Source organism: Sitophilus oryzae, unplaced genomic scaffold (genome assembly GCF_002938485.1).
Source record: "Sitophilus oryzae breed Bouriz unplaced genomic scaffold, Soryzae_2.0 scaffold_1181_pilon_pilon, whole genome shotgun sequence".
Taxonomy (NCBI): Eukaryota; Metazoa; Arthropoda; class Insecta; order Coleoptera; family Curculionidae; genus Sitophilus; species Sitophilus oryzae.
In genome coordinates, this window is record NW_022145817.1 from 642,920 (window position 1) to 670,586 (window position 27,667).

Sequence of the window (27,667 nt, forward strand, 5' to 3'; positions counted from 1 at the left end):
AAGCTATTAAGATGAATCAAAAAACAAACTATCGAGAAAAGATACACCTAAATGATAAAATGATTTTTAAATTCCTTGCATTGTTTACGTACTCCACAGGGTGTTTCAAACTTTCACGAAAATATCAACAGTTTGTTTTTCCTCGTATAATCGACAACTGACAACTTTCCTTTTTAATTTAGATGGAGATATTAAAAAGTTAAATAATTCAGCTACAAATTACTTTAAATTCATCAAAATCGGTCCATTAGAACACAATATACAGGGTGTCCCACTTAAGAGGGATACAAGCCAATATCTTGATTGTTTGTTGAGCGATCTTTTTCATTTTTGGCAGGAGGCTGTATGGCTATAACACGTACATTTTGCCCAGGGTAAGAAATGCGATACCTCATAGACGTACAGATTTGATATTTTTCGAGTCAAGAGTAAATTACCTTTAGGGCAGTATTTATTTCAAATCTGATAAATTATATTGAATCCTCCTTACCTAAGATATTTAAGTTCTAATTTTTATAAATATTGATACAGGGTGTGTCATTAAAATTAAACATTTTTATGTTTATTATTTTTTTTAAGTACTTACGACGCCACTGGATAAACAACTGGTTTATTATCAATAACCAATTATAACCAATTGTCAATTAATAATCGATTTAAGTTTTCAGATAGCTTCCATAATAATTAACTTTCAATTTATTTTGTTTATAATATATATTTTAAAAAATTGTTTTTTAAGTTTGCTAATACAAATGAATAAAATGAGTTACAAAATAATTTTAAAACCCAGTTTTCAATGGAATCCGAAATATGATTTTTATTCGTTTTATTGAGGAATATTTTAAAAAATCCAAATAGTTGGATATTTAAAACAATCACTATTAACTTTCAAAAATATGCTCTAAACAAAGTTTTTTTGTATCGTATCTTAATTATTATGCAAGCTATCTGAAAACTTAAATCGATTATTAATTGATTATTGGTTATAATTGGTTATTGATAATAAACCAGTTGTTTATCCAGTGGCGTCGTAAATACTTAAAAAAATAGTAAAAATTAGAACTTAAGTATCTTAGGTAAAAAGGATTCAATATAATTTATCAGATTTGAAATAAATACTGTCCTAAGGGTAGTTTACTCTTGACTCGATAAATATCAAACCCCATTAAAACGTACGTCTATGAGGTATCGCATTTCTTACCCTAGGCAAAATGTACGTCTTAGAGCCATACAGCCTTCTGCCAAAAATGAAAAATATCGCTCAACAAACAACCAAGATATTGGCTTGTATCCATCTTAAGTGGGACACCCTGTATAAAACTTTAAAATACATGAAAATTTTAAGATGCCCATTTTTCGTGCCTGTGAGTATAGTTTAAAAATATGAAGAAATATTATACTGACTGTATTATTAATAATTCAACGGCCACGAAGGAGAGAATTATTGATACACCTGTTATTATCTGAGAGATACCAAAAAGGTCTATTTTTAATTTTGTTACTATAACCTTACTGTCCCAAATAGTTGGTTCTCCTTCAATGACCTTCTTCTCAAGGTTCTCCCTCCATATTAGAATCAAGACTTCTTTCCATAATTAATTCAAACTAAAGACACGGCACAAAATGTGCCTGCTAAAACAGCGTCCGTTGGTTGGGCCTGTTGTGAGGACAAGACACTAGACAGCGACAGCTATTCCATTAAAAGCAACGTGGTTCATGTATATACGCAGATTTTAAATAACACTTTACTAAATCTGAACACCGGCGTCAGACACCAGTACCTTCGTGTGAAACAGCTCTAAATTTGATAGAGAAATAACTTAAAAAATCGTTTTTTTTTTATCTTACGAAGTGTGTGATATGTCTATTTGAAGCACAACAACCCGAATAAAAAATTTAACAGCGGTCAAAAAAGACCTTTATCCTTTTTCAAGGCTGTTTTCTTCCACGACGGAAGCTGTTCGAACTCGTCCTTGGTCATGAGTAAGAGTTCTTTGAAATCGTCGTCGGACAGGTAGATTTCTAGTTGGGTTGGGTCGACACCTTCCGGTAGAGGTCGCTGGAGTATCTCGGCGAGAGGGTAGGTGGTTCTGGTGAGAAGAGCCAGCTCTGTTCTAAGAGGAATTTTGTCGTCTTCTTTTTTACCGTCCTAAAAAGAAAAATATAAATATAAAATTTAACAGTATTTCTCTATACAGACCGGACCACCATAGTAGTAACATAGGCAGAACCGGACGAATTAGCGTATACCCGTCCGCCAGATAAAAAGCAGGCGAAAAAATGTGATAAAATAAAAATAGGTAGATATGTGATAAGAATGTTTCAGAATTTGTATTTATTCGTGTTTTAATAGCCAAAACGAATCCACAGATTCTCGCGACAGTTCTCGTGTAAAATTTATTTTTTAAGTAAAATAATGGATGTTTACGAAGTTCGTGAGAAAATTCAAATTGTAAAATGATATTTCCAAAATAGGTCTTATCGGGATATATAAACAATTTTTCCACAAACTTTTGTAAACAGACCAATTCCATCTTTACCTACTACATCAAGAGTTATTAATAATTTTGAAACACATGGGTGCGTGTCCCCACAAAAACACAAAAAGCCTGATCTGTTGATTAATGAAGAACAGAAGTTAAAGCAAGTATTCATTTGTGGTACCGCGGATCAAAATCCCACGTTTTCAAATAATCATATTGCTGAGGTAACAGATTCTTCACCTAGCACGGTTAAGAGTCCTATGGATACCGATCGTATAAAGCGCGCAAAACTCAAGAAATTTTCCATGAAGACTAATTTACGGCGTATGGCGTTTTGTGAATCTGTAATGGAAAACGCCAATTTAGATGAAAACTTTATTCGGTGTATAGTTTTCACCGACGAATCAAGTTTTCCTTTATTGAGTCGTCATAACCCTACACAAGTACGATATTGGTCTCGGGAAAATTTGCACAAATATTTTGAGGTACGCACGCAATATCCTCAAAAGCTAAATGTTTGGGGTGGTTTTGTAGGGGAGCATATGATTGGTCCATTTTTTATAGAGGGTAATTTAACTGTTGCAAAGTATTTGGAATTGTTACAGCAGCAGATTGTCCCTAGAATTCGTGAGTTATTGGGAGAAATATTCCACAATGCCTGGTTTCAACAAAATGGTTGCCCTGCTCACAATGCCCGTATTGTTCAAGAATATTTGAACAATACTTTTCCCAACCGTTTAATTAGTGGATATGGAACTATTTTGTTTTGTTGGCCCGCTAGATCACCAGATCTTTCTCCCAATGATTTGTTTTTGTGGGGTTATGTAAAATCCAAGGTGTATGGTCATAATAGGGCTAATAATCTGGACGAGCTTCAAGTAAAAATACGAGAGGCTTTCCAAACTATTAGCCCTAATATGTCAGCCAACAATAGGCTCAACTACAAAGAGAGTACGTGAGGGAGGCTATACTATGGTAGAAATGGTTGAATAAGCTGAAAATGATGATGATGATGATGATACCAAAACAGTTTCACTTTTGCACTAGACAATCAGCAAATGATTAAAGCTGTTTATTTGAGTTTTAATCATCTGTTGATGATGTAGAGTGTAGAATGTTTAGAAGGAAGGTTAATCACCTCGACCTTACGGATCTCTTGTGTGTCCCTCTCTCTTGAGTTATAACTCATCATACAGTCTCAGAGCTTTGACAAAAGCCAGTATCTGAGACGGCTCCACAGATGCCAGCTCTCCAACCTCGACATCAGCCGTACCAAAGTTTATGAGACTCAGTGATAATGTGTTCTGGTATTTTCCCATTTTCCCCACAGAATCTGCTGATGATGCTAACATGGTTAGCGAAACGCGCGTCCAGTGCAAAAGTTAAGTGTTTTAGTGTATTGTGTGAATTAGTGTTTTATTTTAACACCCATTTTCTGTATGTTTAAGGATACACTGATGTCAAACCTTGAAGAAATAACTGCAAAGAAATAAAATTAAGTTAACATACCCGAAGATTTAGTTCCCTAACATCTTGCCTCACTTCCCACGTGGCAAACAGATTCCTAAACTCTAAAGGTTCTAATCCTGCCCACACCAAATAAGCCTCGATCGGTTCGTGGTCATCCTGGTCAGCGTGGATCTTCTTCCAGTAATTCATAGCCGTTTGCATGGCCGCTCGACGCTCCGCTTGCAATCTGACAGCTCCAGATCCGGTCTGATCGGCCGTCAGTTCGCAGTCTTCCTTTTCGGGCCACCAGCCCTGCCACAACCACAACTCGTGGTGATTATCGAAAAGGAACAGCGCTAGAAAGATATAATAAATATTAATATCATATAAAATGGGGCATTAGACGAAGAAAAAAAAAATATATTTGCACAAGCTTAAAATTAACTTCTCACTGAAGACACTTGCATCCTTAGCTATACAAAAGCGGTCGATTAAAGAGTAATTAATACAATTTTTAAAATAAAAAACGTCAAAAACAAGCGTCGTTATACAATGAAAATAAGATTATGACATATGATTATGACAATATGATGACAATACGTAAGTATATATGATCTAGGATATGACGTGACGTTGAACGATGAATTTAGATCAGTTTAGAGAAGTATTAACTTCACTATTAACAAAATAACCAAAAGAGTAATATTTATTTTCTCGTTGTTACTTTCAAATACTAAAATAATTTCAAAAACGTATCTTAAAAAATATATCAAAAATACACTAACCTGGCTGACTAGATTGGTAAAGATCTGACTGTACAAAAGGATAAGGCGTGATATGTTCGCTCCTGTGCGGACACGGTACCTCCGTAGCAGCAAAACTACCCGTAATACTCGACATCTTAAAAAGCCTAGGCGTATAATCGAAATCCTTATCACTGTCCAACAGGGATGAGTACGACTTCCTGTCGTTTCCAATAGTATCCAAAAAGTCTTCACTCTCACTACCCTCAACAATCTCAACTATTTTCAATGAGCTTTCATCATCATCATCCAACAACAGCTCGCTTGATTTCTTCTCTAGAATCCTTTCTAGGGAAGATTTGGTAACTTTTCTTTTCAGTTCGCTGGATTTGGAACCGTGCCAGATAATAACCTGTCCTCCTTGGACATCTAACAGTACCAAAGAAGATCGGCTTCTTAAGCTAGCCATTTCTACAGGAACTTCCATAAAATAGATTTCTTCTTCCACTTCACCGCGTACAACAAACAGTCTAGATTTTGGTTCTTTATCCACTTCATTTCTCTTGCCTTTATGTATCACCATCGTACCTTTGAAAAGCCTTAGAAAAGCTGCTGGTTCGGAACCTTGCACTACCCGTACTTGAGGAGCATTCTGCTTATCCAGTTCAACAGTTAGGAATGCAGCGGTACATTTCTCGTTAACAGAAGATTTATTTCCATGCCAACAAAAGAATATCGTCATATCACGACCGACTTGCGCATGTTTTGATGGTTTACCATTTAATTCTCTTCCTTTGACAGTTTGCCGAAATTTCCAGGAGTATATATAACTGTCGCCGTCGTAAAATTGACCTATTGACCGTTCTTTAAGTTCTTCATGACTGTTTTCTTGGATTCTCCAAGCTTTTATTTGGATGGTGTCGTACTGAAATAGTCGGCGAGTTTCTTCATCAAAATATTCGTCTCCTCTACCCAAGTGGGTGTTACCAATCTGGAGATCCGGAAGGTTTGTTTTGTTTTTAACCATTTCCTCGGCGTTACAAGGTTTGATTTCAATGGATCCTTTGCCTCGTTTGATACCGTCTTCTCCTCTAACTCGAATGACCCTGGAAAAATCAGGCCAGTCCAGAAACTTTTCTTTAAATAAGACTGTTTCTCGATGCTGTGTAATTTTGGCAAACATCGCCCAAGAAGGTCTCTTGTCTCCCTTCAACGGTAACTCTTTAGAATCTCTTTCCCCCAAAACATGAGCTATGTTTAGAGGATTTATACTGCAATCGCTGTAATCGAAACCTTCGTCCCACATATCTTTAGCCAGCTTCATCGCTAGGTTCTTTTTCTCGGGAGATGCGTTCTTTCCACTCCAAATGTACATTTCTGATCCAAAATCAAACACTATAACGTTAGTTTCGGTGAGCATCTCGATTTTAGGAATAGTGCCCCAATAAGCATCCATAGGAACTAATTCTCTGTCTTCTATAGTATATATCATGTTGGTTTGTAAGATATTGGATTCAAAAGTTTCATCCTCGCTGGGATGTCCAGCATTAATCGTTTCAGGAACCGTCTCAGCTCCTAAATGCTTCCAAAATGCTTCTAAGTTCCTCTTAACGATGTCTTTACTCGAGACATTCATGATTTTACTAGTTTTACACCCCAGATCGTTGGTTTTCTGTATGTGACTGGCAACATCAGCGGCTCTGGATTGTTCAATCACATTGGAGTAAAGTCCTATGTAAGTATAAACTGCTGAACTTGTTACTAAAACGTAACAGTCCCCTTCGTTGACGCTGGAAGCAACGGGTTCAACCAGACGGGTTTGAACGTGTCTTCGACCTTTAACTTGGAGGAGCATCAGGCTCTTCCAAGGCGAATAGGAGGATAAGACGGAACCCTTCTTCAGGGCTACGGATGTGAAGTCTTCTTTACTAGCAAGACCTGCCAAGGCTTCCAAGGCTTTGTTGGAGTTTTGGGCAACTAAAAACATTAAACAAATCATTATAAATGGATAGTGTTTGATAGTTGTAAATCGACTTACGTTTTTCAATATTCAGTCTCTTTTTTTCTCTCTCGGCTACACCGGTTATGACTTCAGTATATTCATTAGTGATGTCAGTTCTTTCAGCTAAAGCTTTGATTGGGTTTCTTGTGGGCTTCCTTCTTCGAATCTATCAAAAAATATTACCATAATACGATAAATTCAATTATTCCATATTCATTTAAATCAATCAGTTGATTTTTTAACTTAAAGCATGTTACTTTATGTCTAAAAAAATGTTTAAGAACAAAGATTAGGTGTAGAACCCCGTAACAAGAACGTCGAAAACCATTCAATATGGTTGCTACTTTCTATGTGGTTCTAACTTCTATTCCAAAAGTAAAAACATAAACTAACCTGTACGTTTTTCTTGTAAATTAACAAAGATTGGCGCTCTATGGCATCAAAATCTTCAGGTTTTATATCCAGTTGATCACCTTGGACATTGGCACGTTCAACACTTTCAAAGAAGGCGGTGAAAGTGAAATCATCAGGCTTGACTACGCTGACGACTCGACTTTTGGTATCTGACTCTGTAAAAATTAAGAAGTTTAAAAACAACTATAAAGTGAAATTATATATTATACGGGATATCAATTTGTCTACTAAATAAATATAATTTAAAACTTGAATTCAAAAAGTAGCATTTCCATACATATTTTGTTCTAGTTTTTTATTGATTTTTAAAGCAGCTAAATTATTTAACTTTTTAGCTTCTCTTAGAATTAAATTTTTAAATATCCATGTGTCTATTATATGAGGAAAAAACAAAATATTGCTATTTTAGCAAAATTTTGAAACATCCTGTTGAAACATTCTGTGGTGAATCACTATGTAAGATGTCGATGACATAAGCTAAAGGGGGGCTGGAAGATTTCAAGGTACTCTACAATACAGTCTACATACTTTTAATGACTTAAGTCTTTTCTAAAAAGACTTAAATCTTTTTCTATTTAGGAATAAAGATTTAAATCACAACTCATTTTGAAAAAAAAACTTAAATCTTAAGTCAGCAATAAAAATATAAAGCTATTGTGATGAACTAAAAAGTAAAATATCGAGAAAAAATGTACCTTGATAATAAGATATTTTTTAAATTCCTTATTTTGTTAAACGATTCCACAGGATGTTTAAAAACTTTCCTCTAAATATCAACCCAATTGTTTTCCCTTGTATAAAACCAATGGAAAAAAGAATTTTTAATTTAGGAAGTGTGTTAAAAAGTCAAATAGTTCAGCTACAAATCACTTCAAAAATCATCAAATTCAGAACAAAATATATTTAATTTTAAAATACTTGAAAATTTTAAGCTGTCCGTTTTTCGTGCCTATCACTCTTATTCATAGATATAGGGATAACATAGAATATACCTTTATCACCCTTGAGGGCACCTGGTGTTAATTCAGATGTACTTCTGCAGAGATTAAACATGGTATTCTTTTCGGGTGATGATGGTGTAGATGAGGCATCTAAAAAATAACCACGTAATCACACTCACTAACCTATTTTAGCGTTGATTGAAGAAATAAGAAGATGCGTAACCTTATGGGCGGTTTCGTGGCACAAAACCTGTCCGCTGGGCTCTAAACGACTTCAGCTCTGCGTCGATGCGCGCTTATGTCGTTTACAGCGCAGCGGATAAAGAATACTGTACCGTAGTTCTGCTTTCAGTCGACAGAGTGAGTGGGTGCCGGAGACAGTGTTGCCATAACTACAGATTAATTCGTAGATTTACGGATTTTGGGTACAGTACGTTAATAATACGGATTTTTTTAATATTAAACAATTTAATATAATATTATATGATTAAAGAAAGAACGGCGCAAGAGTTGCCTTGGAAATGAAGATGGCTGTTATTTAATATGTAAAATATTATGGTAAATGTCAATAGTAGTCATTTCCAAGCCAACTAAACGACTTTTTTCGACCATACGAAATATTCAGTACCTATAAAAGAATTTTTATTTTTGTTGTTTACTGTATGTTTAACACTAATAAATTTTGAATACATCAACGCGAATTGATTTTTCATCAAAAAAGATATTTTCGTCAAACGTTATTACAGATACTTATTACACATTTTAATATGGCAACACTATCTCTTTGAGTTTCACACCATCTTCGTTATGCCTTCGCTAGTCAAATTAGAGAAAATGAGTGTTTTATGCGTTGGTCGCAGAACGTGTAAAGGCTCCACCGTATAGCACTTGACACTTAATGGGAAATCAAATCAACCTTGTCACGAATTTACCCATTAGGTTGCGTATCTTCCCAATTCTTTCAATCAACGATTTTAGTCTAGAAAAACCAAAAATTACCGTTCTTTCCTTTGTATCTTTTGGCCTGAGGTGTTTTCTTCTCCTTTTCCACTGAAGGGATATTAATTGTGGGTATTTTGTCCATTTTGCCGGCGACTGAGAATTTTTCCGCGTCGCTTTTCTCCACGCGGTGTTTCCATTGGGTTGATGCCGCGTCCAGCTGGTCCTTTCTGGAAGCCAGAAACGATTTTTCCGATAGCTCATCCTGAAACAGATAATTTTGATAATTAAATTTCATACAGTTTATAGAATTTATTAATAATAATAGAATTATTTATAGTAATAGCACAGATTATAAAGTTTGTTTTTTCTTTATTGTTTTTCGTGGTTCCAATTTTCGGAATCGGGTACTAGTTAGGTTACTAGTTTGCGCACATAGAACGCCCACTTATGGCCGGTAAAATTGTGCACAGCGCCTGACCGGCACAGTTATTAGGGAGATATCGGAAAACCGAAGAGCGTCATGCAGTATTTGCGCGTACCTTATCATGGTTACGATATGCGCGAGTCAATTTTTAACGCAATACCCGCTAATAACGTTACCGCCTGACGTAATTTGCGGATCAATTACACCAAGCGCTATTTCTAAATAACGTTTAAAAATTGCTTAAATGGGCATGTGCGGGTATTTGACAACCGGGGCCGGCCGGCGAGATCTTTTATTTTAGGTTATGTTGAATTGTTTTGAATTATTACTTTAGTTTTATTAGGTAATTTGATATTTAAGTAGCTGGGATTAGTTTTCATTAAATAAATATGGCCCAAAATATGGATTCTAACCTCTTCCAATATTAAAGAACCTATAGAGGCTTAGGTTTACAGCAGATGACGACTTAGCCCTTCTAAGAGAATTTGTTGCTTGTTGCCCTAAACCCACTGGCAGACGTTGAACAATAAAGCACTGGAAATAAGCACTTTGGCCCTTTAGTTTTAAAATACCTAGTAAACAAAACAATTTCAAAGTTTTAAATTCAAAGTTAGGTTAATTAAATAGCGGACGCGACGCGAACAGAATTCTTTCCGATCCGATAACTATAAATGAAGAGAGTTAATACCACCTCACGTAAAGGAAATAACACCTGGCCTTATTAACGTCCATGCACGCTATTCGGTTTAGCGATATCTCTCTATTACGCTGTTTATTGTTATTTTACGCGAGTTTATTTTTGCGCACAGGAAATTTTACATCGTCAAAAAAAACAATTTTCATACCACGAATTAGAGACAAGATTTTTATCTGTATACTTATGGGATACCTAATCTGTGGTAATAGTTTATCTCTATGCTTTTCCAAATTTGAAAAATTATGCACCTTATATAATGTACTAAACAATGATCAATGATACGACCAATAGTACTATCAGCATGTGAAACATCGGAAAATTCGAGGCTAGAGATTTGAGAAAGGAAAATTCTGAGGAAGATTTTTGGAGGAAAGAAGATAGACAACATATGAGCCAGAAGTACAAACGAAGAAATAAAGCAACTATATCGTGCAGCGAGTATAACGGAAGTGCAAGAGCACAAAGACTGAGATTACTAGGACATATTGAAAGAATTGCTGAAACAAGAGTTCCTGAAATGATAATGTGACATGAAATAGGTGGAAAGAGAATGAGGGGTAGACCGAAAACCAGACTTATTTAAAATGGAACACCCTGCATATTATTGTATTTTTGACTTCCTTTACAGATTTTTAGATTAGACCACTTTACATATTCCTAGAATATGAGTAAATATGTTTTGATAGTTTCAGAGATAATATTATAAATAAATAAATAAAAAATATATATCTTTCAGCCTTTTTTAAAAAAATTATTAAAAATACAAGAACTGTCTGAACTACAAGAACTTTAGATGGCCTGTACTTACTTTGCTATAAATATCGTAATCTTAAATCATACAGGATGTTCAAAATTCTGGGCCAAACTTTCTGAAATATGAAATAATTTTTCTTCGTTTCTTTAAATCGAACGCCCAGTTTTTTATAGCCCAAATTTTTTAATAGATTTAGAATTAAGAAATGAACATTTTTATATTATTTAAAGTATTTCAAAATTTTTAAGTTTTGCAGATATTCGCGATTTTATATTTCATATGACAGTTTCCACAGTAAATTTTTATCAAAGCCACCCAACAATTTTTCACCGCTGAAAGAGTCATATGAGATAATACCGCGAGTATCTGCGAAACCGTTAAAAATTTAAAAAAACATGATATAAAAAAAGGTTCATTCAAAAACTTAATGCAGACTGTATACTGACTGTATAGAAAGAAATCAACTAAAAAAAGAAACTATAAAGCTAAGTTTTTTACACCCATATATAGTTATTTCTTAGCTTCAGATGAAGGATTTTTACTTACAATCTCCATACAGGGTAGTAAAATGGTTACCATAGATACAAACAAAGTTTATAAACCAGTAATAAAACGATTTTTATGGAAATATCTGAAACCGAAAATCACAAAAAGTCTTCACAGTTTTCTATAGAATTCTAAAGTTATTGTCACAGTATCCGAAACACTTTCTGACGACTGATATAATAATAGAAAAATTATTATCAATTGCAATAAAAATAGCGATACGAACAGATAATATTTTGCTAAGAAAACATCATGGTGTTAAAGTATTTAAGATTATTTGTCAAAATCTCCAGATAGATAACAAATCATTCCTAACACAACAATATTGAAATGTATTATTTTTAAAGTAATAAATAATATATTGTTTTATTAGAAGTAAAAATGGCACTTTTTGGGCCGAGGCTGCACGTTGACATACAGCCGAGGCACAAAAAGGCATTTTTACTCCGAATAAAACATGCTATTTTTTTTCAAACGCCACAAATAAGTTTTTAAACAATTTCAAACCAGTTTAATAATATATTTTCGTACTTTTATGCCTAGGCGTTAAAATGACTTTTTTATATTGTCAATCACGTCGCAAAAATTAATACTTTTGTGACGTTTGAAAAAAAATTAATATATTTACTGATAAATTGCATATGTAAAGATTATATCGTTATACGGGGGCTGATAAACTAAGTAGAATAACAAACTAAAAATACCTAAATAACTAATCTTTACTGATAATTATGACTAAGAAAGGTACTTAATTCTTTATGCAGATAAAATTAATCCAAAAACTCCAAAATGCGTTGAATAATGAATATGCTAATTTTACTGCAATCAAAAAAGGGTAAAATTTAGTTTAGCAGAATATCAAATCATGTTGTGTGCTAAGAAAATAATCCTTTACAGTCCTCTTAAAAAATAATAAGAGAACTTTTTAAAAATTACCGTGGACCATACTTTTATTGTCATTGGGTCAATCAATAATTTTCCCAATCAGCTCGATATATTTTGATGGTGTTACCAGTATTGCTCATCAAGCAATTCTGCTGTTATACATGTATTAATCAATTAAGACCGTAAACAATCGTAACATATACAATGTTATATACTAATTCATTATAATAAAATTAAATAATAAAAATATTGTAATTATATTCCTGCAGATCAAATGAAAAGTTTTTTTTTAAATATCTACTATACATATTATAAACGTGTGTTCAAATATTGATCTTGTGGAATATACAGAGAGTATAATATATAATATCGTCGTTGTTGTCGAAGATATGGAAAAATGTTTTATATACATGTTGCATGGTCTAATGGTCTAGCAAATTAAAAGTAATTAATAGCAAAGTTAAATACATACTAGTTTTTAACCACTTTTCGGATATAGTGTTTTAACCAAAGTTTCAGTAAATATGAAATAGGATGACAACACCGCATAGTGCTGGAAAGAAAAATAGCGTACCATATGCAGAATTTTATGCCGAATCCAAATCTGTAGAGAAAAATGGGAGATGCAATTTAAAAAAACTTAAAACTTTATCATAACTTTTTTTGGGATACCCTGTATACAACAAATTATTTTTAGGATGTGACCCATGTAAACCATGCAGCGTCTGTATAAAACTTTTTTTCATATCTTCAACAATGACGACGATATTGCACTTGCTCGCACTAATGGGCCACCCTGTATATCAACAAAAACGAGATGTAATTAAAGAAATGTCATCGTAACAACAGATATTTTAGAAACGTCTAGGTTTACGTATTTCACTGAGATTTATGAAAAAAAAAGTCCTTTGTCTCGGGTATAGAAACCGAAACGTCGTGGAAGTGACTCGAGACAAAACGAAATTGAACGAAACAAAAGGAGACAAGCGAAAGTCGCCAAAAAAATACCCCACGCCCATCTTCGCCATTTTAACGAGTAGTTTCAAGGCGCTTTTAAGAAATGAAAGGCCAAAACAAACGGAAACAAGCCGAGACGACCGGAGATAAGCCGACACAGGACAGAGGTAGGCGAGGAAACACGACCTTGACCTACTTCGGACTGTTTCCGGCATAGTGTAGAGTTAGTATTAGGTCTCTGAAGATATCAAACCTAGTTTTTTAGCCGACCATACCAATAGGTATGGTAGGCTATTAAGATCGGCAAAAAAAGTCTTTTTAATTTCACTCAAAATGAGTTATTTGGTCATAAATGACCTAAATACAAAATATTTTCATGGTGTCTGTCTGTCTGTCCGTCTATCCGTCTGTAACACGATAAGTCAAAAACCGCTAAACCGATTTTTACCAAATTTGGCACAAAAATACTGTCTGTGGCACCCGAGAATCTGGCCATTAGTTTTTGGTGGGGGTGGGGAGTTGGTAAGGGGGTATGGAAGGGGGTTAAAAATTTTAAAAAATCGTAACTCCAAAATTACAGTAGCTGGCGAAACGCGGTTTTCAATTTAAGATTAGGAATAACATTTACAACAAAATTTGTAATAACATCAAAATCAGTCAAAAGTCGCAGTTTTTGAGATAATTTAAACTAAAAGAACTGCCTACCAACCAGGGGCGGCTTGTCCTATGAGGCAGATGAGGCAGTGCCTCACCAATACATTTGAAAAATTACGTATTAATCTTTCAAATGTATTAATCATACATAAAACGTATTAATCGATACATCTTTAATCACAATTTTATATTTTTTCCCTATTTGCATCAATAATAATTGTATTTTTTAACCGTCATTCTACAATAAATTACGATGGTATTCCTTTAAACGCGCTCCCTTTCCCATATGCGACAAACTGGACGATGTATATCCATCTCATTTGTTCTTTAAGAAGTATATGTGCAAAGGTTTGCCTCTCGCCTTTCCTTGTCTAGCGTATTGTGGTATATCGCACTCCCGGAGCGACAGCGTTCACTGGAATCTTAACTCTATAGAATGAAAAGAAAAAGCATAGGCAAAACCTTTAGTTGAAGAGAGATAAAATGTATGGAGTAGTAGCGCGTAAAAAGACCGTATTGAGGCGAGCCTCAAATGTAAATTTGAACCTTAAAAGCCGTTCGTTAAAAATATGTATCACTTCCCGATCAGCCCGAGATATTTTAGGCGACAGGGGAATTTGGCTTAGTTTGAATCAGAGTTTGAATTAATTCTGCCGGTAATTACACTGTTTTGTCTCTAATTGATTAATATCTACGTTTTTTAATGTGAATTGCATGTTTAATTACTCTTTTTACTGATTATTGTACATATTAAGTAAATACCTAAAAAGTGGACAGTGACTTATTGTTGATTGATATGATGATTTAGAGGGGCCATGCATCATCAGAGGACTTCCCCAGGTAAAGTTTTTCGAATCATTTCTAGATAAATTGTGTATAGTCAAAAAGTAAAGCGACCTGTTACAGATTTCGTTTTGTTTTATTTTTATAGGACGGGTAGAAAAAACAAAATTTTACCATACAGAGTAAAATATAAGAGAAAATATCCTGAGGTCGCTTTGATAAAAATTTACTGTTGCAATAGCCCTATGTAATAGGTATAATACTGCGAATTATATTACATAAGGCTATTTCCGCAACTGCTAAAAATGTAGAAATATTTTAAATATAAAAATGTGCGATTTTTAAGTCTGTAGGTATCTAAAATACTAAAAATAATATACAGTGTGTATTGCGTTTAAAAAAAACTGAGATATAGCATTATAATATTGCAATGTTGGCCGCGCCATAAAAAAATCCCTGTGAATGTGAATTTTTCTCGGATTTCTTTTTTTATCCTACATACCTCGCTATATTATACGTACTTAAGCAATAATATATCAATAAGTTAAATTCTCTCCAGGTTTTTACCACTTTTTAAAAGATGAAATTTTTCAAATATGAATTATCATGGAAATCCCGCATATATAGTGCTTCAAATAAATCAATAGTGTGATGTATGCTGAATTTTATGCTGAACCCAATTCTGTACAGAAAAATAGTAATGCGATTGCAATTTTAAAGAAAATATTTTTTTAGAATATGTACTTTTTAGTCGACCATACCAATAGGTATGGTAGGCTAGGTATCGGCAAAAAAAAGTTTTTTTAATTTGACTCAAAATGAGTTATTTGGGTCATAAATGACCTAAATACAAAATATTTTCGTGGTGTCTGTCTGTCTGTCTGTCTGTCCGTCCGTCTGTTCGTCTGTATCACGATAACTCAAAAACCGCTGAACCGATTTTAACCAAATTTGGCACAAAAATACTGTGGCACCCGAGAATCTGGCCATTAGTTTTTGGTGGGGGTGGGGGGTTGGTAAGGGGTATAGGAGGGGGTTAAAAATTAAAAAAAATCGTAACTCCAAAATTACAGTAACTAGCGAAACGCGGTTTTCAAATTAAGATTAGGAATAATATTTGCAACAAAATTTGTAATAACATCAAAATCAGTCAAAGTCGCAGTTTTCGAGATATTAACATATTTTAGTATGGGCGGTTATACGTGCCTCTCGGCGCCAATTTTTTTATATAGAACTTCCTCGTACTAATGGCCACCTTATATACATACTAATAAAAATTCTCTTCTAATGTGCCTCACCATCTTCCAGTGCTACTAGCCGCCCCTGCTACCAACTTTTTATTAACATATTTTAGTATGGGCGGCTATACGTGCCTCCCAGCGCGGCGCCAATTTTTTAAGGTGGAAGAGATAAAATAGTTGAAATGTTTTAATTTAATTAGCCATTATTTTAGCGTTTCTTTTTATTGTCAAAGTTTATATAAAATGAAAATAGAAATTACTAATATATTTATTTAAACTGCATAGAAATACCAACTCTCCTTGCACAAACATACTGCAATATCTTACTTTCGATCTGGCATTTCCTCGATTTAACCAGCAAACCACTAAAAACGCGATAGCAACAAAGATAAGCCACATATTCTCCAACTTTATTCGCGCACTTTTAACTAAAACTATTTGCAATTGTTCTAGACGCTTCGGTAATATCACCAGCCAAATAACTGTTATTCATAACATCATTATGCGACTACTGAACTACATTTATTTCAGATTAATAAGGCTGCGTCGATATGGTTTTTGCCAAATTGATAAAACTGTATTATTTTTATAGATAGAGCGAAGTATATTTAACTAACGAACTTGGCATGTAAGATAATTATTGATAAAGCTTTTGATTCGCGAGTTTTGTAAATAAATAAAGAAAATATGATTCACCTAATGACACTTATAAAAGTACATATATCCTTCAGATTTCCGTAAAAAAAATAAATTATTAATATACAGGGTCGCCCAGTAAGTAGGTTTACCCAGGTAACTATTCGTTTTTAAATGGTACCCTCGGTATTTTTTACTTTATTTGATAGAAAATGATATTCTGAATAGAATGACATATCCTAGGTTAACTCACAGATAAAGAAAACAAGTTTTTTTTTTAGATTAAAATGCTCGGCTTGCCGCCAAAACTTATATAATTGTTTTGGAGCGCATACGTTGTAGGGCGCTGCTATAGCGGTTGCTAAGAACAACCGCCAAACAAGAACAGAAATAATATTCTCTTGTCAAAGTCAGAACCTTCAAAAATTATAAAATCTTTCAAAATTTAAACCGCCCTCATTGAAAAAATACCGAAAAGTGTTTAAAGGATCAATTTTCAAAGTAATTGCTTAGAATGGGCACTTTCCAATCTAAACTTGTTTGTTTTATCTATGGGTCAACTTTTGACGTTTTCTTTTAAAAAAAATAATTTTAAAAAATTGTATGTTTAAGTAACTGTTTTCTCAATGTAGAGTTAATAAATTGGGATATTGTTTCGTAATTATTATTGTAAGAGTTTAAGAAATAAAATATTTTTTTCTTAATTTAATAAAAACAAAAAACAGCGTAAAAATAGTTAAGGTATAATTAGGTGAGTATACGAAGAGCATGCTGGAATCATTATGGTCGCCACATTTCTCTCATATATATATTAATTAAGTTGGTTAATTAAAACTCGACCCACGCGACACTCATTTGTTTATCTCTCAAGGACGCCACTTTGCTAATAGCAAAACCGAAAACAACTTACTTCAAAATAGCAGTGAGAAAACAACATAGCAGATACTTACTGTATCTATTATTAGTATCTCATTATTGATCTGTGTAATTTAAAAAATTACTTGCTAAAAATATATACGCCCTCTATTAGTAAAATTAGGAAGCATTGATTAAAGCGAGACAGATTTCAGAATCGGTTACGACTTACTGAATTATATTATTTTATTTTATCATTCTAATTATCTCTAGTGTGCATTTAAATTAAGCTGACGATTTATGTATGCCATACGGAAATCAACGGAGAGTCACAATGTTGCAAAAAAACGTTACACTTGGACATTCTCTAGCATAGTTATTTTCTTGAGTCTATACCTATGTGGCGGATTCATCTCTCCAAAAAAATCCTTTATGGGTATTCCGCCACTGCACTGCAAGAAAATCTACAAAATAAAATAGTTATTTTTTGTAAACACTTCTGCTTTAAACCTAAACGGACACTGCTTGTCAGAAGTTAGGTTTACAGTTATACAAATTTGCCTAACAAAGAAAAAAATGCTTAATGTTTTGGAAAGTTTATCTCTTTCAGTCGTGGGAAGCAAAAAAAATACAAAGAATAAAGAAAAAAACTATTTAAAATATTTAAATTCAACTATTCGAGAACGCTTTAATTTTTTAAAACAGATATAGTTCAGTCATTGGGGATTTTTGTTTGGAAAAAAGTCCGGAAGTTTTGCAACTTTGCAGGTTTATAGGTTTTGGGGTCCCTAACTAAAATCCATAAAATGCACATTTCCAGACTTTCTTGCCAAGATGGCGCCCAAAATCGGTATTTTGTGAATATCTCGAAAACTATGCGTTTTTCGCGAAAATTTGAAGAGAGCAAAATTAAAGAGAATAAAATTTCCTATAAAAAAGGTTTTATGAAAATTTTTGCTAAAGTCAACCGTTTAGGCACAAAATCCCTGGAAATTTTACAATTTTGCGTAAAATATGATATATTATGTATAGTCGATTTTCCGAAATCAAATGTCGATTAGGGTTCACTAAAACTAGTTTTAGTTTAGTTTTTTCAATTTTGTCATGAAACAGTGGCGTGTCATTAATTCGCTCATTAATTTATGAATAATTAATTTTAATTATTGAAAATGTGTACTTGTTTCCACACCACCCAAGGTAAAGTACATGGCGCGTTTATTTTAACGTGGTCTCCCCGGAGGCCTACTGCACTAGGTAAATTAAAAACTTTAACTTATCTGCGCAAACCCGACGGATCTGGCTCATTGATGTCAAAGTCGATTGTGTCTGCTGTGCTGGGCTCATCAGGGTGGTCTCTCAATACGTCCAACTCTTCATCTTCAGCCGCCAGAGGGATATCTACAGGCAAGTCCAACTCCTCTTCATCGGACTCATCGAATGACACTTCAGTGACGTTGTCACAGGATTTCCCATTGCAGTATGCACAAATCATTGAACATTTTAATCCTGCTTTTCTGCATCCGCAGGCTTTACCACAGTTGTTGGTTTTGCATTTACAGGATAAAAATGCCAATAGGGATTTTGGAGCTGGATCTTTCAGCGTTGTGACTGGAGTAATGCCTGTTTTTGTTTTCTTCCAACCCCATTGTTCGGCATCTTTGGTACAACCAGACCAATGCTGAACCTGGTGGTAAGTTCGCAATGAATGCAGTCCAGCACGACAATTAATTATTCATAAATTAATGAGCGAATTAATGATACGCCACTGTTTCATGACAAAATTGAAGAAACTAAACTAAAACTAGTTTTAGTGAACACTAATTGATATTTGATTTCGGAAAATCGACTATATATACATCATATACAGTATTGGCCAAAAGTGGATGAACCAATACCAATAATTGCGAAGAAAATCAGATTTGAGGTGTTAAATATCAAAATTATTTTATGTACCTTTGCATGTTAAAAGTTTAATACATTCTCACCAAAATACTACAAACAAATATAAATTCTTCTGTTAGTCTTATCATTTATAGATAAGAATTGGCAAATATTGCTTTTTTGTCTTGGACAAAAGTAGATGAACCAAATATTTTTAAAAATCGTTAGTTTCATTTATTCTGCTTTTATGAACAATTGCGATTTAAAAACATTTGAGCTCTTGTGATATATCATGCCATGTGGAATTAACTTGTCTGCAGATCTTAAGTTGCGAGTAGTGAATGATTTTAAGGATGGTTTGAAGCAATCGGAAATCGCTAAGCAATTACGCCTTGGAAAATCAGCGGTACATTATATTTTAAAGAGATATAATGAAAGAGGAGTTGTCTCTATAAAAAGAAAACCAGGACGACCTAAAAAAGTTGGTCCCAATATGATAAAAGCCATAAAACGAATTTCTTTACAAGATCCATTTTTGCCGTCAACGAAGATAAAAGCAAAACTTGAAGAAATGGGCTATCTACCAGTGAGTACAAGGACGATCCGACGTAAATTAGTTGACCAGAAGTTGTTTTCCCGAAGACCCGCCAAGAAACCACTGCTATCAAAAAAAAAAAAAATTTGAAGGCCCGATTAGCATTTGCCAAGGAATATCAAAACTGGACTGTGGCACAATGGAAAAAGTTTGTTTTAGTGATGAATCAAAGTTTAATTTGGTGTCATCAGATGGAATTCAACATGTAAGAAGACCTCCCAACACACGATTGCTACCAAAGTACACGCGACCCACTGTAAAACATGGTGGGGGCTCAATCATGGTATGGGGGTGTTTTTCTGGGTATGGATTGGGCCTTTCCATAAAATTGAGGCATAATGGACCGGTTTGGCTACAGAGACATTTTACAAAAACTTTTAGTGCCTTATTTTGAGGAAAAAATGCCAGTTGTACACTACTTCCAACATGATAACGACCCGAAACATGCCTCACAATTGGTTAAAAGGTTTTTGGAAGATGAAATGGTGACTGTTCTCAAATGGCCATCGCAATCCCCAGACCTGAATCCAATAGAAAATTTTGGGATCAACACATTAGGACCAAATTCTACAAAAATAAGCAAGAATTATTTGCAGCTTTGGAAGAGTCTTGGAAAAAATATCGATTTTTCTATAATTGAAAATCTTCTGGGATCCATGCCTAAGCGATGTCTGAAAGTAATTAAGAATAAGGGTTATTACACTAAGTATTAGGAAATTATAAGTTAATTTTTCAGTTTTTGTTAACATAAGATTTTTTTATTAAATATATATTTTGTTCATCTACTTTTGTCCAATAGTTTTTTCAATTTAAATTTTTTGCTACCTTATTAAAGCACATTTTAAAAAAACAATGCTATTTATTTTTATAGCACTGACACTAGACTTCAAGTAAATATAGTTCAAATTTTAATTTTAAACATATTAGGAAAAACCCATTATTTTAACAAAGTTCATCCACTTATGGCCAATACTGTATATACTTTACACAAAATTGTAAAATTTCCAGGGATTTTGTTCGTAAACGGTTGACTTTAGCGAAAATTTTCATATAACCTTTTTATAGGAAATTTTATTCTCTTTAATTTTGCTCTCTTCCAATTTTTGCAAAAAACGCATAGTTTTCGAGATATTTACAAAATACCGATTTTGAACGCCATCTTGGCAAGATGGCGGCGCCGGCGGCAAGTCTGGGAATGTGCATTTTATGGATTTTAGTTAGGGACCCCAAAACCTATAAACCTGCAAAGCTTCAAAACTTCCGGACTTTTTTCCAAGCAAGCCTCTTTTTTGATCCCCAATGACTGAACCAATACGTCTAGAAGAAACCGTTGACGTTCTGTTAAAATGAATTTTGTAGATTTTCGTGAAGTGCAGTGGCGAAATACCCATAAAGGATATTTTTGGGAGAGATAATCTGCCGATTTTCACAAGCTTAAGAAGCTAAAATTATCAATAAAATGTGGTGCTGAAAACTATATATTTCTAAAAAATCTTCTATATGATCACTAGGGTTCAGAACCGGGAAATCCTGGTAATTCCGGTACCGGAATTTCCGGTTCTTTTGAGACATCTTTTGAAAACCATGAAGTGATTTTTTAATTTTAATCATGTGATTTAAATAAAAAAAAAATTTTATTGAAACTTTATAAGTCAAAAAATTAATGTAAAAGTTATAAAAATGTGTCCTAGAAAACTAGAAAAAATATTTCTATAACAGATATAACAGATGATAAATCGAAAAATAATTGTAAATATTATAAAACTATATAAAAATATTTATTAATAAATTTAAGCGTTGGACCGATTTTTGAAGTAATTTCGTGTGAATCCACCGCTAAACTCTGGGATTTATTTTAAAATGTATGTATAAGTGACAAAAATTCACCGTTCGAATACATATCATTCGCAAAGTCTAGTGCAGAACTAGGTTCTTCTGATATAGAGACTATATCTTCATTCCCGAGAATCTATAATCGTTGTCAGAAAATGTGTTGTTTTATTTCTATTTTTTTGAAACGATTGTATGTTTACACTTTGACATTAGATAATACATACTAATTTCATTCTCAACTTAAGACTATTTCCGAACAATAGTGTATTGTTTTATTAGGAGTAAAAATTATACTTTTTTGACGATGCTGTACCTTTGAAGGACCATCGTAAAGCTATTCCGACGTTACAGGGAGGCACGAAAAATACATTTTTACTCCGAATAGAACATACTAGTTCTTTTAAAACATTACAAATTATTTTTTAATCAATTTCAAACATTGCAAATAATATGAACAGTAATCGAGCAAGAATTTGTACACTCGTTGAATTTGACACTTAATATCAGTTTAATAATATATTTTTCTACTTTTGTGCTTAGGCGTAACTTAGGCGTGCTTTACTTTTATGCCTAGGTGTTAAAATGCCAAAAGTTAATATGTTTGACATGTTTGAAAAAAAAATCCTTTTGATCTGAAGCGAGCCACTTTTTTGCGGAATAGAATGACACGCGCCGTAGAATTGTTAATGTTATCGGTCTCGGGCAGAGTTATAAAGATTTGACTATTTAGGATAAGACTTTAATTGGAAATAAGTCCTAGTCATTTGGAAACCCGTCTTAATATTGTTTTGAATTAAAATTAAAAAAATCTGATTTAAATAAAAAAAATCTGATTTTGTTAAAAATTTCGTCAGCTTCATACTTACATTATATCTGTTCTTCTCCTTCAACAGCTTCAACTCGTCGCAACTATTATTGTTCGCCTGCACCCTCTTCAACCACCCGGTCTCACCATTTTCCTGAAGCTTCGCCCTCAAATCCGCTATCGTCCGAGGCATGGCGCCCGCTGTGTGCGTGTGAGACCTCCTCAGACCGGAAGAGGCTTTCCTGGGACCCTTGGTTCCCTCCTCCGCCCCCAAACTGAAAGGTTCCTGGAACGAGCGAGATTCCTCGACAGATCGGTCACATGCCGGAGAGGGAAGGCGGAGGGTTGAATGGAAGCTCGGGCTTTTGGATAAGACGCCTTCTAGCTGTTGTCTGAAAGAGGAAGATGAGTAGAGGTTAGAAAAAAAAAAGATTGTTAGAAATTGTTAAAAAGAAAGTCAACTGACTAAATTAACGCCCCGGCAGTATAGACAATAATTGACGAAGGAAACACCGCCGGTAGACGGTTTTATATACAGGGTGTTCCAGAAATGAGTGCAAATGTTTTAACTGGTAGTATATTTCGGCCTCTGAAACACGCCTATTGGGTTTTTTTGCAAAAATTTTTTTTGAAAATTTTGGAAGTGGCATATATACTTTTTTAGAAAATGATAACCCATATGCACGTCCCTGGTAAATATGGTGACACTTTTTTAGCATTAAAATAATATGTAGTATTTATTGTAACTTTCAAAATTTCATTGGAATCGCTAAAAGTACTTGAATGAAAATTATAATAAATCGAAAAAAAATTAAGACTAACACCCTGTAGCCACGAAACAAAGCAGAATCGGACCTATGTTCTACAACCTATGTCGCCATAATATCGAGATATTAGGTTTCTTAACTAAAAATTAAAAAAAAATCCGAAATTTCTTTCGAAAAATACCAAATTTTCTAAAATTTTATTTTAGGGAAAAAAACTCATAAACGTGTCTCTGGGGTCGAAATATAGGTATCACTCTTCAAAATATTTGCAGTTATAGACTATTATTATATATTTGCAGACTCACCCCGTATAAAGAACAGTGATATACTTAAAAAAAACACATAAAAACCGCCTTTATTTTAGGAGTCGTAATGCCCTTTTTTTAGGAGATGCATCGGAACAGGGGACATACGAAATCCCATGTAAATTTTAAAAAGATCAAATATTTTTTGATCTTTTTAAAATTATCTCCACGTGCCCGGTGGCGTAGAGGTACAGGCTCTCGTCTACCAATCTCAAGGTAGTGGGTTCGAATACCACACCCGGCATTTCATCAGCCGACTATTTTTATTAAAATAAAAATAGTTTGGGTACCTAGGTCGACTCAGCCTTAAATGAGTACTTGGGATTCACAATCCTGAGGTAATAATAGGCGGTTGAAGCGTAGTGCTAGCCACATTACCTTCCTTGTATACCGAACGGCTCTAGTATGGCAAGCTGTACCTTGCTACTCCCAAGGCGTTAAACGCTATATACGGGAGCTATTATTATTATTAAAATTATCTCCCCAGATAATTTTATGCAAAAGTTGTATTAGACTTTTGTGAAGAGGCACTAAAATTGTTATTTTATCTAGAATTTCGTTTCATTTCGAATAGTAATTTAAAAGTTATTTGTGCAAAAATCTCCTTTCAAATTAATAATGTAGATGTCGATTTTCGAAAGAAATCAGAACATGTATATTATTTCGTATATTTTTCATTTTATTGATTTTATGGAAATTACTGTTCATTAAAATGTTGTATCCTATGTTATAGGGCTTGTTTCTCTCTACAATTTCCTGTCTCACAATGTACCGTTTGTGTCCAGGAAGGGTTCATATTTTCATAGATGTCGATTTTCGAAAGAAATCGGTACATTTATTTTATTTCGTATATTTTTCATTTTGCGGATTTTATGGAAAGCACTGTTCATTAAAATGTTGTATCCCATGTTATAGGGCTTGTTTCTCTCTACAATTTCCTGTCTCACAATGTACCGTTTGTGTCCAGGAAGGGTTCATGGTTTGATAGATGTCGATTAAAGAAATCAGAACATGTATATTATTTCGTATATTTTTCATTTCATTGATTTTATGGAAAGCACTGTTCATTAAAATGTTGTATCCTATGTTATAGGGCTTGTTTCTCTCTACAATTTCCTGTCTCACAATGTACCGTTTGTGTCCAGTTCATACTTTCATAGATGTCGATTTTCGAAAGAAATCAGAACATGTATATTATTTCGTATATTTTTCATTTTATTGATTTTATGGAAAGCACTGTTCATTAAAATGTTGTATCCTATGTTATAGGGCTTTTTTCATAGTTGTCGATTTTCATAACATGTATATTATTATTACAGAAATCAGAACATGCATATTATTTCGTATATTTCTCATTTTATTGATTTTATGGAAAGCACTGTTCATTAAAATGTTGTATCCTATGTTATAGGGCATGTTTCTCTCTACAATGTCCTGTCTCACAATGTACCGTTTATGTCCGGGAAGGGTTCATAGTTTCATAGTTGTCGATTTTCATAACAAGTATATTATTATTAAAGAAATCAGAACATGTATATTATTTCGTATATTTCTCATTTTATTGATTTTATGGAAAGCACTGTTCATTAAAATGTTGTATCCTATATCATAGGGCTTGTTTCTCTCTACAATTTTCTGTCTCACAATGTACCGTTTGTGTCCAGGAAGGGTTCATAGTTTCATAGATGTCGATTTTCGAAAGAAATCAGAACATTTATTTTATTTCGTATATTTTTCATTTTATTCATTTTATTCAAAGCACTGTTCATTAAAATGTTGTATCCTATGTTATAAGGCTTGTTTCTCTCTACAATATCCTGTCTCACAATGTACCGTTTGTATCCAGGAAGGGTTCATATTTTCATAGATGTCGATTTTCGAAAGAAATCAGAATTATTTCGTATATTTTTCATTTTATTGATTTTATGGAAAGCACTGTATTGATTTTATGGAAAGGACATTAAAAAAAAAGTTACAATTAAAAATGCAAAAATGTGATTGTGTCATTGTCAAATTCGATATCACACTTTGTTTACAAAAGTTTGAAGGTACCAAATGGAGTAATTTTGTACAAAATAATTATGATTTTTGCTAACTTCGTAACTAACTAAGTTACGAAGGTATTTTGCTGGAAACAGTATTCCCACTGTGTTAGATTTGTTCACAGCTCAGTCTCCAAAAGGCCTATACCGAATAAGTCAACAGTTTAAAGAATAAACCAGAGATTTGAAACTAAAGACATGGTATTAAGCACATGGAAGTGTGAAGACAAAAATAACTGGACAGAAAGAAAACAACAATGACTTGAATATTCTTCATGTTGAAGAAAAGAAAAACATTGATCTCTTGAAGGACATTGAACTCTCGTCTATTGGGATACAGTAGAAAAAGACCACAGGATCTTTCGCCGAACAACTTCTTCCTGCCTTTTTATGGCGTGCTCTACAATAATTATACTTATGTACCTTTAAAAAATTTCGTTACAGTCTAGACCGTCCTAGTTATGTCCCAACTAGCAAAACCGGTGCATAAAACTATGATAACTACCGTAGTTGAAGCAGTCGGCGAGTTATTACTAATCTAAAAAGTTATATTAGCTTAGCTTGAGTACCTAATAAATTATAATACATAATACACGTTAGACCTTCTGAAGATATTAGAATTTTTACAAATTGCACTTTCTAATACTTGTCAAATAATATTATAACAAATTTTACGTATACTCGCCATGTAAACCCGTGTATTTGTTTAATTTGCTGTTTACGGTATTCTCCGATGGTGGCAGTACCGGCGGAGAATGTACCAAGCCTATACCAAAATTTACAAAATTAAAAATATTTTCATTCTGTAAACTTTGTCTATACTATTTGTCTGAGGCCAACTCTTTCAACAACATCTTGAACAATTCCGTTATTTACTTATGACTGGTAATCAAAGACTGTTAAAAAGTATTCTATCTGTTTATTTAGGATGGATTTTAATAGAGCAGGCCCTTAAAAAGGTTAGACTTTACATTTAGTAACTACATATATGTATTAAAAAAACTATACAATATTTTTTTGATCTATGTCTCTTTCTAAGAAATATTTGAACAGGTGTTTGAAGGTGTAGGAACGAATGATTTACACAAGGTTACGATCTGTGGTTCTTTAGCGTAGGCCCACGAACAAAAAATAGATATGTATGTATATCCAACAATTAGCACGAAAAATTGGAGCCCCCACAATACGTACCGGCTTTTATAAAAAAATATAATATATTTAGTTATACAACTTATTGTCCCATATAAATTGCGATCATGATTTGTCAGAAACAGAACATAAGGCCGGTGAACTTGAAAGAAAAAATATGCCGCCCATATTGAAATAATCGAAACAAAAATAAATGCAATTAAATAGAATAATGAAACAAGTATAACAGCTTATAATATCGTTGTTAGGTAGTGAAGGCAATATAATTCAATAAAAAAAAATGCATTTTTTTATTGAATCAGCATTTCTTTCTTATACAGGGTGGCGCCACTCATACGCCGCGGAGGCTCCAAGGAGAACGACAGTTTGTATTGAAGTGAAATTTTGTGAACATATATGTAGGTTAATTCAGAGCACTTTTTAAAAATATAGAGGATTCTACAAGGTGTCCCCAAAAAAGGTACATATCAAAGTTGTGTTTTTTGTAATGGAACACCCTATATACTAATTGATTTTCGGATTCTGGGAGAAAAATAAAGGTGAGTTTTATAAGAGAAGTATATGACTGAAATGTAAGATTTTTGACATGTTTAACATTTTCTAAAAATAAAAAAAATAATTATTTAAATTACAATAAAAGCTACCTAAATTGGAATTTACCCGGCATAACCTAATATGTAGTTAAATTAACTATTGTACTGTAAATCAAATTAAAACTTGATCCAAAAAGTTATACACGGTGAGACAAAATTAATATTGAACAATGGTCACCTTTAAAAGTATGTTACTCTTTTATATTAAATGGAACACCCAGTATATTATTTCGATATTCAATGGAGAATTCATGTCTCTTCAAAATACTATTAAGGTTGCCTACCCCTCAA

At 33.5% G+C, this 27,667-nt stretch overlaps 1 protein-coding gene across 3 annotated transcripts in view; it reads right to left on the minus strand.

Moving 5' to 3' along the window:
* Positions 1-1,345: 1,345 nt before the first annotated feature.
* LOC115891444 (supervillin-like) overlaps positions 1,346-27,667 on the minus strand; it is a 76,309-nt gene continuing 49,987 nt past the window's right edge. Inside the window, exons 2-9 of one of the 3 annotated variants that reach the window (XM_030911894.1) lie at positions 22,582-22,912; positions 9,032-9,236; positions 8,084-8,182; positions 7,071-7,246; positions 6,714-6,843; positions 4,718-6,652; positions 3,993-4,288; positions 1,346-2,149 (exon numbers count right to left, since the gene is read on the minus strand). In XM_030911894.1, the coding sequence (XP_030767754.1) occupies positions 1,907-2,149; positions 3,993-4,288; positions 4,718-6,652; positions 6,714-6,843; positions 7,071-7,246; positions 8,084-8,182; positions 9,032-9,236; positions 22,582-22,713 (3,216 nt within the window). In that variant the 5' untranslated portion in view covers positions 22,714-22,912 and the 3' untranslated portion in view covers positions 1,346-1,906. Of the gene's footprint in view, positions 2,150-3,992; positions 4,289-4,717; positions 6,653-6,713; positions 6,844-7,070; positions 7,247-8,083; positions 8,183-9,031; positions 9,237-11,395; positions 11,527-16,242; positions 16,461-22,581; positions 22,913-27,667 lie in introns of those variants that run through there. The other 2 variants (XM_030911895.1, XM_030911896.1) reach the window with 2 other exon arrangements.